Here is a 16,020-nt window from a genome sequence, read left to right on the forward strand (position 1 = left end):
ATGGCGGTATCCAGTTGAATTTCAAGGTTTGAAAAGTATTGTAGTGCTTAACACGTGCTAAGTTCATAGGACATAAATACTCAATAAGTTGTTGAGACCTAACTGCTTAATAAATGGAGCTGTTATTTCTTTGAGACTAGGAGTGCCTTGGAAAAAATTACTGAGACATTAAGGATGCTGTGAATTGAGAAAGTTTAGGAACCATTATTTGATATGCTTTTTCCTTTGTGAAGAAAAATACTGATTTGAAATCTTAGACAAGCAGTAAGATAATTTTATAGGGCATGTAGAACTTACTCTGTTTCCTTGATAAGTCTTTCTACCAAGACTGGATTGTAAGGACTGGTGCTGGAGGCAGAAGTGGGAAATTGCATGGGGAAGGGATACTAAGGAGTAGAAAACTTAAGGGGCCAACATCTTGAGGGACAAGAGAACTGAGTTGTTCTTTAAAGGACCAACAAATTCCCTAACCATCAACCTTTAAATAAGTATGAATAATAGAAAAGTTTCTCGGTTACCTGTCAAGTGAGTGGCTCGCAGCTAGAGGACAGTAGAAATAGATGTTTTCCAGATGACTTTAGTAGAAATTAAAACATCTTTTGGAGAAGGAGACTGGATACTCAGCATATTAAACCCGAGTGAACCTTGAATTATGGGCACATTTTCTTCCCTGTTTTTGTCTATGAGAATTCCTCCTGGCTTCTTATATGTAAGTTAGGAGAATCTACAGCCTTGGGGACACGTGTGGCCTTCTGGATCCTTGAGTGTGCCCTTTTGACTGAATCCAAATTTTATAGAAGAAATCCCTCTTCAAATTGGATCGCTGAAAGAATATAGGTAGAGTGCTTTTTAGGTTACAGAGTCATACTGCCGTACTTGATTTGATGATTATTTTAATGCTAATAGCAGCCTTTTGAAGAAGTGAGGAAGTAATCCCAAGTTTATGAGGAAGGTTATATTGACTCAGATAGTGATTCTCAAGATTGCACAAGTAGTAAATAATTGGTCTGGGAGTAGAGACCCAGGTCTTTATTGCAGGCTGGCATTCTTAGCTCTGCATCTTTAGCACCCCAACCCGTTGCCTTTTTAATTTCTGTTACCACTGTAGGGAATAGAACCAACGGCCTTGGGAAGAGGAAGGAGGCATTGTGCCCCATTCTCTCAGATGGTAATTTTGAGTTAGGAATTCACATATACTCTATAGCATGAGTTTCTGAATGCTCAATTTTATTAGGGCATGGTCTCAAAGCAGCTAACTAGATAACTTGCGATTTCTATTTGTCTATACTAACGCCATGCTCTTTCTATCCAGGCATCTTATTATATTTATTTTTTTGAGACAGAGTCTCGCTCTGTTGCCCAGGCTAGAGTGCTGTGGTATCAGCTCAGCTCACAGCAACCTCAGACTCCTGGGCTCAAGTGATCCTCCTGCCTCAGCCTCTCAAGTAGCTGGGACTACAGGTGCTCACTACCACACCTGGCTAATTTTTTGTTTCTATTTTTAGTTGCCTGGTTAATTTTTTCTATTTTTAGTAGAGACGGGGTCTTGTTCTTGCTCAGGCTGGTTTTGAACTCCTGAGCTCAAGCCATCCTCCCACTGCGGCCTCCCTGAGTGCTAGGATTATAGGCGTGAGCCACCATGCCCAGCCCAGGCACTTTAGTTATCTGAAACAGTCGAGGTTCCCACTAATAACTCTGGCCTTATGAGAAGCTAAGATACTTTTTATAAAAGCAGTAGACCACATTTCTTGCCCTTTACTCATAGCAGAGCAACCTTGGCTGTAAATTTACTCTTTCTTATTGGTGATTCTATCATGTTGAGTTATTTGGCTTTTTTTTTTTTTTTTTTTTTGAGACAGAGTCTCACTCTGTTGCCCAGGCTAGAGTGAGTGCCGTGGCGTCAGCCTAGCTCACAGCAACCTCAAACTCCTGAGCTCCAGGGATCCTCCTGTCTCAGCCTCCCGAGTAGTTGGGACTACAGGCATGCACCACCATGCCCGGCTAATTTTTTCTATATATATTTTTAGCTGTCCATATAATTTCTTTCTATTTTTAGTAGAGATGGGGTCTCGCTCTTGCTCAGGCTGGTCTCGAACTCCTGAGCTCAAATGATCCGCCCACCTCGGCCTCCCAGAGTGCTAGGATTACAGGCGTGAGCCACCGCGCCCGGCCTTTATTTGGCTTTTTAACCTCACCTAACCTATAGGTGAGGTACAGGTGTATTTGTATTGAATACAATCTTGTTAACAGTGAGGAAGGAGATAAAAATTATCAAAAGCAGGCAGAAGATCTCAAGGATGAGTGATTTTTAGTGAGTGTAAATGCATTATACTTTAGGAAATGTCTATGGGAGGTGTCTTTTTTTTTTCTTTACATTGTATGTGCATTATGATGATCCTGAATAATCAATAAAAGGTTAAATTATACTCAAAATACTGTGTGAACGAAGGCAAGAGAGTGGTTTTTTTAATTGATTTCCAACCCCCACGATCTTTTTTTTTTTTTTTTTTTTTTTTTTTTTTAGTATGATACTCTAAGGGGGGAATAAGCTTCAGTTACCTGGAAAATTGACCTGTATGTAGATTAAATTTTTCTTTTTAGTGTAAGAAAATGTACACTGGGATAATAAGGAGTTCATTTTTCACACCTTCCCACTGAAACAAATTTGCTATGAAAGTAATTTTAGGGAACTACCTTAGAAATTGTAGTAATGCTGATTAAGATGTGCGTCAGTCAGCACTAGTGCAGAATCTGAGTGTCACTGAATGCTAATTTGAACAGCTTTAATCTTTCTTTAATTAAAAGTAATTTGTACATTAATTCTACCCTCGCAACCCATGACATACCCCTTAGAACATCATGTATAAAATAAAATAGATTAAAGGCAGCTAGAACACCAAGATTAATTTGACTGCTTGCTTCAGCTAAGACTTAACTGAAGAAATGTGGTAGTGATCCCATATGAAAGCTGAAGACTTAAAGTATTAAATTAGCTTCTTAGAAATTTTTATTCATTATAACTTAATAATAAAGCACGTTTTCCAGAGGAATGGTGCTTTGTAAATCTTTTGAATAGTACGCTTTGAAATATTTGTCATAGACCATATGCAGTCAGACCCAGTAAAGTATTTAGTACTCCTTTGCTCTTTGTTGAATTCAGATTAGATTTCTTTCATGTTTTAATTGGTTTAGGCTTTATATTTGTCATTGATTTCACTGTGTCGGTGCCAGGTAGGAAAATTCTGGTGATAAGAAACTTTCTGAAGTTTTCTTCCGAAACAGGCAGAGTGATATATAAACTGTGTATCATTTCTAACGGAAATATCCCCTCTCCCTTTTAAATATATCTTAAATGGCTTCCGTGCAGATAAGATTTGGGTGAATAAAAATATAAGCTTTAGAAATGAAAGACTATTTTCAGAGACTTCCTAAGCTACCATTGAAAAATCTCTCTAATTTTAATAAATGTACAAATGTTACAAAGGTGAATGATAATGTGTAAGTGAAAAGGCTTAATATAAGCTCTTGTCCCTTTGTTGGTTCAAAATCTGTCCTTAAGTCTGAAATCACATTGTAAAGCAAGGAAATTGAGGGTTTTATAAAAGAGAAATTAAAAAAAAACAACAAAACCCAAGAAGCTTGACATGTTCAGATGAAAAGAAAAACTAACACTTTTTAAGTGAGGGGTCTGGTTCCTTAACTTTCCAGTTTTTCTTTCAATCAAGGGCTCTAATTAGTGTCACAGTTGAGAAATTATAATAACATCAAGAGAAAGATAGTTAAAGTGGTCGCTTTAGGCACAAAATATTGATTGGATTAAACCCAGTTGCTAGCATTGGTTGAGAGTAACAAGAAAAGAAAGGGGACAGGGACATAGATAATGACTATTTAGAAGAGGTTCATAATTTTGTTTGTGACTCTCTTTGTTTTAGTCACCAGTGGTCTGATTGCTAAGGCAGTTGGACCCTTTTCAGTTCTTATTTTACGTGGCTTATTCATAGTAGTTTGGCACTGTTGACCACTCTGGGCTTTTAACTTTCTTCTCCTTGATTTTTGCAACATTCTCCTCCCTTGATTTTTTTCCTTCCTTCTCTGACTGTTCCTTCTCAAATCTCCCTTTGAGCATGTACTCTTACATTTGATGTTCCTCTGGGTTCTGTTTTCACCTGTCCCCTTTCTCATGATGGTCTTGCACATTATTTTTTTATATTACCCATTCGTTATAGTGATATCTACACTAAGACACATAGTGGAAGCTATATATCTGCTTGACATCTCAATCTAAAGCAACTCATCTTTCTCACCTGATTCCTGGACTTCCTCATTTATGTTCTTTTCTTGGTGAACATCAGTATTTGCCCATTTCTGAATCCAAAGGAAGATACAATTTTCAGTGAAATGGTGGTGATATGCACAAGAGGATACATAAAGCTTAGGTTTTCAGAGACTCTTTTTTTTCTATTTTTAGGATATGTACAAGGAATGAGTGACTTACTTTCCCCTCTTTTATATGTGATGGAAAATGAAGTGGATGCCTTTTGGTGTTTTGCCTCATACATGGACCAAATGGTAAGAACAGGGATTCCTTCCTTTAATCAAACTGATTTTGACAATTTTAGATGTATAGTCTTTATATTAGATTGATTTTTAAATTTAGCCAACTATGATGGAACTTAAAAAATTACTCCATGCCTTTTGACTTGTTTACTTTTTTTTTAAATAGCTTTTCAAGAAGCTTAGAAATACTGGCATTATTTTTAATAGAAAAAGTAGATATGTGCCTGTAGTACAGGAATAATCAAGATTTAATATTGGTAAATGCTTATATTCTGCAGAAGAGCCATGAGTCATTATAGAATATTGATGAAAGAGATGAACTCAGTTTTGTGAAGTAGTTGAATTTTCATATTATGTTTCAGAGATAAAGCTTAGTCATGCCAAGTAATATCCTTACCTTTTATGAATGTTTTCTTATTTTGTTATTATAGTAACTGATTTTTCTCCAGATGTGTTTGAATTATTTGTAACTCTTGACACTTTCTTAGTAATTCATTGTTATTTTCCAGAAGTATGTGATTATTTGAGTTGAACTATGTCTAAATATATATATATTAGTAATATTTTGTCTATTGTCATTGCTATATCTTTGAGACAGAGTTCTAGGATAATATTGCAGAGAGAGTATTAACACAGGAATAAAATAGAAAAGTCTTCTCAAGCAATCTATTAGGAAAAAAAAGCTGTGGGGATAAGAGTAGATAAGGGCATATGAAATCCAAAGATCTTACTACATAGGTCACTATATTTTTTTCAAAATAAAACTAATATACATGATTCTGAGCCTTTATGTCAGATACTGAAATGGCTTGCTTGCAAGGGGAAAATAAACCCCCTTGGATCTGTAACCATCTAAAATATTTTTCTATAATAATAGGTTTTAACTCAAGGTTTCGGGGATACTAATGTGAAATTTGAAAGTGGTACCCTTCTCTTTTTTATTTACTTCTGTTCTTCCCTTTTTACTTGCCTATTTTTCTTTCCTCTTTAAATTTTTCCCACTTTTGTCTATTTCTTCAAGTCTCTCTTTTTTTAAAAAAATTTATTTTTAAATATTATGGGTACATAAGAGTTGTATATATTTATAGTGCACATGTGATGTTTTGAAACAGGAATACAGTGTGAATTAATCAAATCAGGTAATTGGGGTATCCATCACCTCAGGCATTTATCATTTCTTTGTGTTAAGAACATTCCAATTTCACTCTTTTAGTTATTTTAAAGTATACCATAACTTATGTTGATTATAGTCACTTTGTTCCTCAAGTCTCTTGTCCATGGTTTCAACTTGTTCTCACTTCTCTTAGTTTTTTTCCGAATGTATATTTGGTAAGATTTGATAGTTTAAAATGTTCTTTTACTGTTAAACTCATAAATATTCAACTTAGTCCTTTGCCTTGAATTAATGTTTTTGGATTATTTGGAGGGATTTTCAGTTGCTATAATCTGGTAATATAGTTTGTCTTCCTTACCTTTTTGATTGATTGACTTGCCTACCTCCTTAGTTCCAATTACTACCAAGTACTCTAGAAACCTGAGGCATTTGTTATAAAGGTCTGTACAACTGATACTAATTACATAAAAACTGTTTTCTGCATTCCTTGTGTTTTTGTTTTTTTCTCCTCTTTTCACTAGAGCTAGTATGTTCCTTAATGAAGGGATGTTGTCTTTGTTTCACTGGTGGTAGCATACCAGAATTTTCCTAATGCTTGACATGAGGTTATTCAACAGATTTTTGTAGAATAAACACATGAATCTTTCCCCAGGGCTTAATTTAAACCTCTATAATAGGTATTCTGAAATAAAAAAAAAAAAACTAATGTGAACATGCTGCATTTAGTTTCTTCGCAATAATAGTTTTCATTAAAACTATGCCAGTATTGACATGTTCAAATATATCGGCATGTAATGCCACATACATATATGCATATATACATACATATGTGTGATGTATTTAGGTCTCATATAGAAAGACTGCTTTCTGAACATGTGTGATATATTTTAGAGTCTACTTGTCATTTTTTTTTTGTGTGAAAAAGGTTCAATTTCTTTGCTCTATCTTTTTCACAGTAAATGTTCTGTGTTTGCCTTTTCCATTGACTATGTTCTGGGGAGCTTTCTAGTCTTTATTCTAAAAAGATCTCTTCTTAGTATATTGCCTGCTAATATTTTTTTAAAATAATATTTGGATGAGGGCAATATGTGGCAATCAAAATAATCTGTATGATTATTTTTCACTGCATTGCTATTGTTTTGGCATCCTTAAATCTGTGCTGCTGCTTCTTGACTCCTTGTTTTTATTTTACAGCTTTACTTCATGTAAGTTTTTACTACTTTTGTGATGGCTGAACCTAATGTCCATAAATTTACTTTTGTTGATATTTACTGACATCTAATGTAGGTCTAGGCATAGACTTTGTTATTATGGAAATATTCACAAAGTACAAAGATCTAATGAACTTATACCCATCATTCCTTTTGCCATATAGTTTTGGTCCCTCCCTTTGTTCTCCACATCTCTCTATATATTTGCACACACATGTATTTATTTACAGATACAGTTGAAGCCCTTTGTATATCCATTGTTCATCCCACTTTACCTTCTCTAGGAATAATTGTTTTGCAGTTAGTGTCTGTTGTTTTGAGGGTGCTTTTTTTTTTTTTTATTTTAGAATGGGTAGCAATGGCTTGTCCATGTTGGCACTCCCAAACCAACTCTAGTCTTTGGCTGTGTCACAACAAAAATTATCCTAAAAGAGTTAATTCTGCCTTTCCCCTACAGGTCCCTCTAGTAAATGTGAAGAAACTATCCTGAAGCCATGAGATAGTCTATTAAAAAACTAGTTTTTAATTCATTAAAGCAAAGCAGCTTATTGGGAATTAGCAGCCTTTAAAGTTTTTTTTTAATCAAGAATAATTGTTTCTTGCCCAGGCATGGTGGCTCATGCCTGTAATCCTAGCACTCTGGGAGGCCTAGGCGGGAGGATTGCTTGAGCTCAGGAGTTCAAACCAGCCTGAACAAGAGTAAGACCCCGTCTCTACTAAAAATAGAAAAATATAGTCGGGCATTGTGGCATGTGCCTGTATTCCCAGCTAATTGGGAGGTTGAGGCAAGGGAATCTCTTGAGGTCAGGAGTTTGAAGTTGTAGTGAGCCATGATGACACCACTGCACTTTAGCCGGGGCAACAGAGTGAGACTCTGTCTCAAAAAACAAAAAACAAAAACAAAATTGTTTCTAATCTGTTAGTTCTTCTAAAGCACTGTTATTGTACTCTAAAACTTTTCACAAGGGTTAGGGCTGTAGGTTACCGTGGAGGGGTGTGGGGCACATGAGTTAGAGGGATCAGAATCATTTAAGCAGCCTTTCAAAGCATTTGTTTTGGTGCCTCTTGGCCCCTTGACTCAAGTATTGGTAGGGAATCTACTCAACTTTGAAGATTGTTTAGAGCATGTAAATAAACCCCAGTAATTCTCAAACTTTGTGATCTCAGGACCCCTTTACACTCACTTGGTTTGAGGACCCCAAAGAGCTTTTGAGTTATGTCTATTGATATTTATCATATAAAAAATACTGAGACATTTATAAATATTCATTAAAAAATAACAAACCTATTCCACTGTAACATACATCACATTTTTTTTGATGAAAAGTAACTTTTCCAAATGAAAAAAATTTACTGAGAAGAGGGATTGTTTTAAATTTTTCTTTTTTAAAAATGTTTGGTTTAATAGAAGACAGCTGGATTTCACTATCTGCTCCTGTAGTCAGTCTGTTGCAATATCACATGTCATATAGCTTTTGCACTTGTGAGAGAATTAAAGTATGAAATCCAAATAATGTTTTAATATTTTCATGAAAATGGTTTTGACCTTACAGATTCTCTAATGTCATCAAACATAAGAAGTAATTAATTAATTCTTTAAAATGAAGTACATGTTAAAACTAAAGTTAATTTTAATGATTGAAATAATTTGATAAATATTTATTTCCCAAATATCTGTTACTTTCACCAAGTTTTTAATGCTTTGTAAAGAATAAGTGTGTCAGTCGTTCGCTATGCCTGCATTCTTCTTTATTTAAATCAGATGAATAGAGGGGAAAAAAATAATCCTTAGTTTGAGACCAAGGAGTCTTTCTCTTTACCCGCTTATTAGTGTTGCTTTAGCTTTTAGCTGTGTATTTTTTAAGATAATCAGTGTGGTACAAGTCCAACATTTGTCCTCAGACATCATGTTTTAGTTATCAGTGAGTATGTATTATAAAACATTTATTAAATATTACTTGTATGTTAACAATTAATTCCTTTTAAAGCATCAAAATTTTGAAGAACAAATGCAAGGCATGAAGACCCAGCTAATTCAGCTGAGTACCTTACTTCGATTGTTGGACAGTGGATTTTGCAGTTACTTAGGTAAGTTTAATGAATCAAAGCTATACCCAGCAAATTGTAGGGCAATGCACAGGAAAAAAATGTAAAGAACTCTTTTAAAGAAATACATACTCTACTGCTGTTTCTTTGAGGAATAAAAGTGTGGGACCAAACTATCTTTGTATAATTCTGTCTTAAAAATTTGATTCATAAAATGTGTTTTTTATTCAGTGGTTTTAAAAAAGAAAAGTTAGCCTACAAATTTCAAATGTTTCCTTGAATTGTTAGAAAGCAAATTTTTAGACTTTCAGTTGCCTAAGATGTGTAGAAAAATTTGAGTTTGAGAAAGGTCACTAATTAGCATAAGAGTAAGCTATATTTGTATTTTTTTTCTTTTGTATAGAATCTCAGGACTCCGGCTACCTTTATTTTTGCTTCAGATGGCTTTTAATAAGATTTAAAAGGGAATTTAGTTTTCTAGATATTCTTCGATTGTGGGAGGTGAGTTCTTCAATTATTATACAAACATAATATTTATTTTGGAAAGAAACAGTTTATTCTGTAGAGTATAAATGGATTATGATAGCCTAACTGAAATTTCTAAGGCAAGTATTCCAAAATTTTGATGGATTTGTAGCCTCTCTTTAAAAATTAATGATTTCAAATCTCAAAGTGAATATCTGGTCTTTTGGAGCTTCTTTCTTCAAATCACAATCCCTATGAGATTTGGGGCCAAGAAGTATCCTAGAGTAAGTTCTTTAGACCATTTGCTGCTTGTGTTCTTTTTTTGGGAAACTTGACTTTGTGTTAGGCTCTGCCACATCTGGTATGGAGAGAATTCATTATCATGTTTTTGGTATACATCCTTTTATTCCATTTTTTAACCCAGGCAACTCTTAACGAAAAACAAAATCATTTTGTATTTTCTTCTGAAGTATCTGTTAATAACAGATCAATGTGCTTTTTAGTAGAATATTGGTATAATGACTCATTGCTGCCTTATCTTTATAAACACTAAGGGATAATAGCAATTCTCCCAAGGAAAGACTGGGGAGACAATCCATTTGGATAATAAACACACCTAGATACAGTGGAACCCTGGTGCCCTCTGAGGCTTTTACAGCTGGAAATCTATTCCTATACTGCTGGTGACTCTGCTACCAGTAGAGAAGGGGATATGCTGATTGAAGGATCTTTGTTTTATGCTCATTTCCTCTGTTCTAAAATTAGGAGTAAAACCCACATGCCCTCTACCTGGAACCATACTTAAATGTTTTTTAGTATTTTAACTTCTTTAAAGGATGAATTAAGAATATTATTACGACATAGCCAGAATAATGTCCCAACCTGTGTTTACCATATACATTGAAACTTTTATAGAAACCTTTGAAGTTAATTGCATTGTATTTATTAAACGTCTAACAATTAGATTTAGTTTGAGAATTGTTCAACTTGATTTACTCTTTTCGAAAGACATTAGAAACATCTTAGGTATGTACTAATGGTATTTTTTTTTTTTTTTTTTTTTGTTCAGTTCTAATGGTATTTATTGTTCGTATGGGTCTTTTTATCTTTCCAGAAAAGATATTATTATGTACATTAATCCAGGGGAAATTAAGGCCCTAAATTTGAGGGTATTATCTATATTTAAGAAGTGTAGCTATTGATTAAACATTTTATATGTTTGAGTATAAATTTGGGGTAGTTCGTTCAGTTTTTGTCACAATCAGGGATAATCTGAGTCATATAGTATGTGTTTTACATGTTTAGAATATGGAACTATCCTTGGGTGTTATTGAGCCCATGTGCTGTATAACTGAATCTTTTTTTATTTCTAGGATTTAGGCTTTTTTTTTCTTTTCAGGGACTGAAGATTTACAAGTGAGAAAACTGAAGGAAGGTTCAGAAAAATATTGAAAATGTGTCTAACCCTTACACCTTAAATTTAACCTCATGGATGTGGCTCCTTTATAATCACATTTATCATATTGGTTAGACTCAGTGATTTGCTTACTGTAGTTATCTGAAGAGCCTCATTTAGAAACATCATATTCACATAATGTTAAACTTGATGATAGTTAACTTTGTAGGTAGGACTCTACTGCCCCTCATTTCATAGCTGGAGAAACAGTGGACTACCCCAAATAGGCAACTTGTGCTTTGCATAGAAGTCATTCAGTGTTCATCATTGTATCTGTGAGGAAAATATTTTAGAATTGATATAGTTTACTAAATAGTTCTGGTTTTTTTTTTAATAGGTGATATGGACTGAACTACCATGCAAAAATTTCCATCTTCTTCTCTGTTGTGCTATTCTGGAATCAGAGAAGCAGCAAATAATGGAAAAGCATTATGGCTTCAATGAAATACTTAAGGTAGTTATTCTTTTAATTTAGATTTTAGGATTTTGGCTTTTCTCTCTACTTGGTGATCCTGATATATAGAACATTCCCTTAGATCATTATTGAATCTCTTGAGTAACTTAAATTGTACCAATAACACTTAGTGCTAGGACCAACTCTGTGAGAATGAAAGTTCAACAGATACGTATTGGCCAGTTATTTTTACCTGGATAATTAGGAAGAAAAGGAAATTCAACAAATGTCTTTTATGTAGTTTAGTGTTTAAAAAAGTAATCGTCTTTTGCGTATAACTTTGAGATAGCAGACATGGGACAGCTGCTGGATTTAATGTTCCATAAGCTTATTAGCTATTCTTAGCTTTAAAACTTGAATAATCTGATGAAAGATATGTTGAATTTCCTCCATATTTATAGTATGTGAATATTTTTATTTTAAGGATTTTATCTGCAGTGAAATATAACTGGTAATAAATTATATAGTAGAATATAATAGTGCTTTCAGTTTCAATTGTCATTTTATATTGTTGATACTTTTTAGCATATCAATGAATTGTCCATGAAAATTGATGTGGAAGATACACTATGCAAGGCAGAAGCAATTTCTCTACAGATGGTAAAATGCAAGGTAAAAAGTGTTTCAGATAACTGTAAGATTTTTTGTTCGTTTTTGATGGGTTGAGGTCAAGAAAGATTTTTCTTTTTAGAAGTAAAATAAATGGTAGTTTTAACAAGTTGAGGGCAGACACAAATCATTGGCTGCCTTTTTGTTTACCATTATAGATTTAAAGTACTTAATTGAAAACAGTGGACTAATTATGCCAGATAGGAAACATTTAATAATAAAGTAAAATATAAAAGTAATGAAAATGTTTATATAACAATTAAAGAGGCTATAGAATTTAACCAAGCAATGCTATGTATTACACAATCAAATTAATGAATACAGATTAGGCTCTCATATTAAATATGTAGTATCTCCAAATAAAGACAGATGCTAATGAGAAATAATTGAATGAATAGCATTATTTAGTCTGTGTCACTACATTTATATCAGTCAAGCTATTATTTCTAAAAACAAAGCAAAGTTGATGTTATTATCTGAATTCAAGCTAGATAAGTATACTTTTGGTGGTTTGGGGCTTGGCATTTGCTTTTTTTTTTTTTAAGAGACTGGGTCTCACTATGTTGCTCAGACTGGCCACAAACTCCTAAGTGCAAGTGATCTCCCAGCCAGAGTAGCTGGTGCTGCAGACACTTGCCACCGTGCCTTGCTTGTGGCTCCTGCATTTTCATGAAAATTCTTGTTTGGTCCTTGTATCGTTTGTTCTTGGATCCAAACAGTTGATTCAATTCTACAAATATTTATTTAATAGCTATCGTATTCTAAAACATGTCATCCAGATACTTTTTACCTTTAAAGAACTTTTATTTACTGAGAGAGAAAGATAGTATAAATAAGATATAATAATATTATGAAAAGGAGAAAGAGATAAATGCCAAATACTAGAAAACCATATGTTTGTGGAAGTGCTGGGGTGGAATGAAGAGTTAACTAATTTGGAAGATATCTAGGAGCTACTTACAAAAAAAGAGAAAAGGTGGTTAGGATTTCATTTGGAGTGAATAAGGAAGTTGTGAAAAGGGTACATGACATTTATACTGTTAGAACAAGTGTTGAGATTCCGGAATCAATGCAGTTTTAAACAGAAGTATTACTTTGTGATTATTTTTCCTCTCTAGTGAGTGATGGTTTTGTGTTTGGTTTTTTCATATCCAGGAATTGCCACAAGCAGTCTGTGAGATCCTGGGGCTTCAGGACAGTGAAGTTACAACACCAGATTCAGACACTGGTGAAGATGAAAATTTTGGCATGATGCATCCTACATCTGCATTTCAGAGTAACACCTTGCCTACACTTACTGCCAGTGGATCCAGAGATGACAGCCCAACACAGATACCAGTGTCCTCAGATGTCAGCAGATTAACACCTGCATGATCATTCTTCTTGCTTTTTTTTTTTTTTGAAGAGACACTTTGTTGCAATTCCTTTTCAAGTACTTGAAAGTTGGAAATTTAAAATCTTGGTATTGATCATGCTTTAAGGTTTATGGAAAGAAAATGTACTGATGTTCTTGCATTAAAGCTTTACAAAGATTTAAACTAATTATTTTTGTAGTTACTTCTACCAAATAGCCTTTCCTTTTCGATAACATTCCTTAGTATTTTTATAGCCAAGTACATTTTATTTTCTTGCTGATGAACTGGAATTGGATAAATATTACAAGTGGATGAGTTGGAAATTATGCACTTTGAAAAACATTCACTTTGTTTACTCTAAGTTTAGTGGGTTTTGAATTTGATTAAATTAAATGTTGAGCCTTTATAGCATTCAAAGCTGAGAAATTGTTACCTAGTAAATTTTAAAAAAGGATTTGTTTTTTTTCCTATTGTTTACAACAATGCTCAGCTTAAATATTTATGCTGGTTGTATGTGATTTAAATTGGACATTTTCATCAATGCAATTTAATGTGTAGATAAAGAACTTTCAACCATTAAGTGGATTGGCAGTATATTTTTTACATTGAACTTTTCTTCACTTGTGTATAAAGACTATAAGTACTTATTTATGAGTATAAGAAAGGTTAGGCATATTTTCTTTAACTGAATAAACTTGACTATTGATTTATATAACCTGGTTTGCCGAAATTAATACATGCCTTCAATGTGAGATCTTTTTCAAAACTATTTTCTTAGCATTTATTTCATGAGAACTACATTCAAATCTGTACCTGGTGTAATTTTAAAATTAATTGCTTGTATCCTCACTTTACTAATAATGTTTATTATCTTTCCTAATAATGCAGTAACTGATTAATCAGGTCTTTAAATTTTTATAAAATACTCTTTGCAAAAAGCTTATGTCAAAATTTCAAGATACTATCACGAGTCTTAAAACAATACTTTTTTGTATATGAACTAAGCTATTGTTTTTACCATGCAGTATTGCATGATTTTAAGTTATGTAGAATTAACATAACTGATTACATTTTAATTGTGATTTGTTAACTCTTGTATATATTATTAAAATAAATTTGAAGTTGAAGTAGTGTTTTCAGTTAAATTATGCTTAGAAATAGTCTGTTCTTTATCAGAAGTAAAAAATCCAACATGAACCTCAGTACATCTCATATTTTAATGTGACTCAAATAAGCATTTGAATGAGTTATGGAAATTAGAAATATGACCCCTTTTTTATTTTTATGTTTTTAAATTGGAATGGATGGTAGGGGTACAAATGTTTTTTTTTTTGTTTGTTTGTTTTTACATGGGTAAATTATGTAGTCGTGAAGTCAGAGCTTTTAGTGTACCCATCTCCCAAAGAGTGTATATTGTACCTGGTAGGTAATTTTGATCCCTCACCATGTTCTATCCTCCTGCGTTCTGAGTCACCAAAGTTGATTATACCACTCTACATGACTATGTATACCCATCATTTAGCTCCCCTTATAAGTAAATACATGCGGTATTTGTTTTTCCATTCCTGAGATAATTCACTTAGGATAATGGCCTCCGCTTCCATCCTAGTTACTGCAAAAGACATTATTTCATTCTTTTTTATGGCTGAGTAGTATTCCATAGTGTATGTTTATCTATATATGTGTGTGTATATATGTCCACTTGTCAGTTGATGGGCACTCGAGTTGATTCTATATCTTTGCAATTGTGAATTGTGCTGTGATAAGCAAATGAGTGCATGTGTCCTTTTGGTATAATGACTTCTTTTCATTTTTTACCACTGTCCAGTAGTGGTAGGTCTACTTTTAGTTATTTGAGGAGTCTATGTACTGTTTTCTATAGAGGTTGTACTAACTTATATTCTCACCAATAGTGTATAAGTGTTCCCTTTTCACTGTATCTGTGCCAACATCTACTGTCTTTTGATTTTTTAATGGCCAAAAGGTGGTGTCTCATTGTGGTTTTAATTTGCATTTCTCTGATTAGCGATGGTGCACATTTTTTCATGTTTGTGTATATCTTTTGAAAAATGTTCGTGTCTTTTGCCCACTTTTTAATGGGGTTATTTTTTTTCTTGCCGATTTGAGTTCCTGTTAGATGCTGGATATTAGTCCTTGTCAGATGTATAGTTTGCTAATATTCTCTCCAGTTGTGTAGGTTGTCTATTCTTATTTCTTTTGTTGTGCAGAAACTTTTTAGTTTAATTAAGTCCCATTTATTTTTGTGTTTGTTGTATTTGCTTTTGGGGTCTCAGTTATAAATTCTTTGCCTAAGCCAACGTCCAGAAGAGGTTTTCCTAAGTTTTCTTCTAGAATTTTTACAGTGTCAGGTCTTACGTTTAAGTTTTTAACCCATCTTGAGTTAATTTCTGTGTATTGTGAGAGATAGGGAGAGACGGTTCATTTTTCAGCATGTGGCTCTTCAATTTTCCCAGCACCGTTTGTTAAATAGGGCTTACTGTCCCCAGTGTATGTTTTTATTTGCTTTGCATGATTTTTATAACTGAAAGCATTTTTCATCAGTGTGGAAGTGAGCATAGTGTTGCCTTGGAAGATAAAATTTTCTGAGTAAAGCAACTTACTACAATTGATGATACTAGTGTAAAGAAAAAATTGTGCAGTTCTAAAATGGTCTTATGAGTAGGCTTCCCCCCCGCCAGAAAGTTAGGGAACCAAGTGAACTTTTTTCCTAGTTGAGCATTAGCTGACAATCA

At 33.6% G+C, this 16,020-nt stretch overlaps 1 protein-coding gene across 8 annotated transcripts in view; it reads left to right on the top strand.

Moving 5' to 3' along the window:
* The window catches only part of TBC1D15 (TBC1 domain family member 15), a 61,764-nt gene extending 47,370 nt beyond the window's left edge, over positions 1–14,394 (top strand). For 6 of the 8 annotated variants that reach the window (XM_069491292.1, XM_069491293.1, XM_069491298.1 and 3 more), the window contains 6 exons: positions 4,469–4,569; positions 8,871–8,970; positions 9,332–9,429; positions 11,187–11,303; positions 11,829–11,915; positions 13,068–14,394. In XM_069491292.1, coding sequence (XP_069347393.1) covers positions 4,469–4,569; positions 8,871–8,970; positions 9,332–9,429; positions 11,187–11,303; positions 11,829–11,915; positions 13,068–13,286 — 722 coding nt within the window. In that variant the 3' untranslated portion in view covers positions 13,287–14,394. The remainder of the gene's footprint in view (positions 1–4,468; positions 4,570–8,870; positions 8,971–9,331; positions 9,430–11,186; positions 11,304–11,828; positions 11,916–13,067) is intronic. The other 2 variants (XM_069491295.1, XM_069491296.1) reach the window with 1 other exon arrangement.
* The last annotated feature ends 1,626 nt before the right edge of the window (positions 14,395–16,020 follow it).

The sequence above is a fragment of the Eulemur rufifrons genome, chromosome 16 (genome assembly GCF_041146395.1).
Source record: "Eulemur rufifrons isolate Redbay chromosome 16, OSU_ERuf_1, whole genome shotgun sequence".
Lineage (NCBI taxonomy): Eukaryota > Metazoa > Chordata > Mammalia > Primates > Lemuridae > Eulemur > Eulemur rufifrons.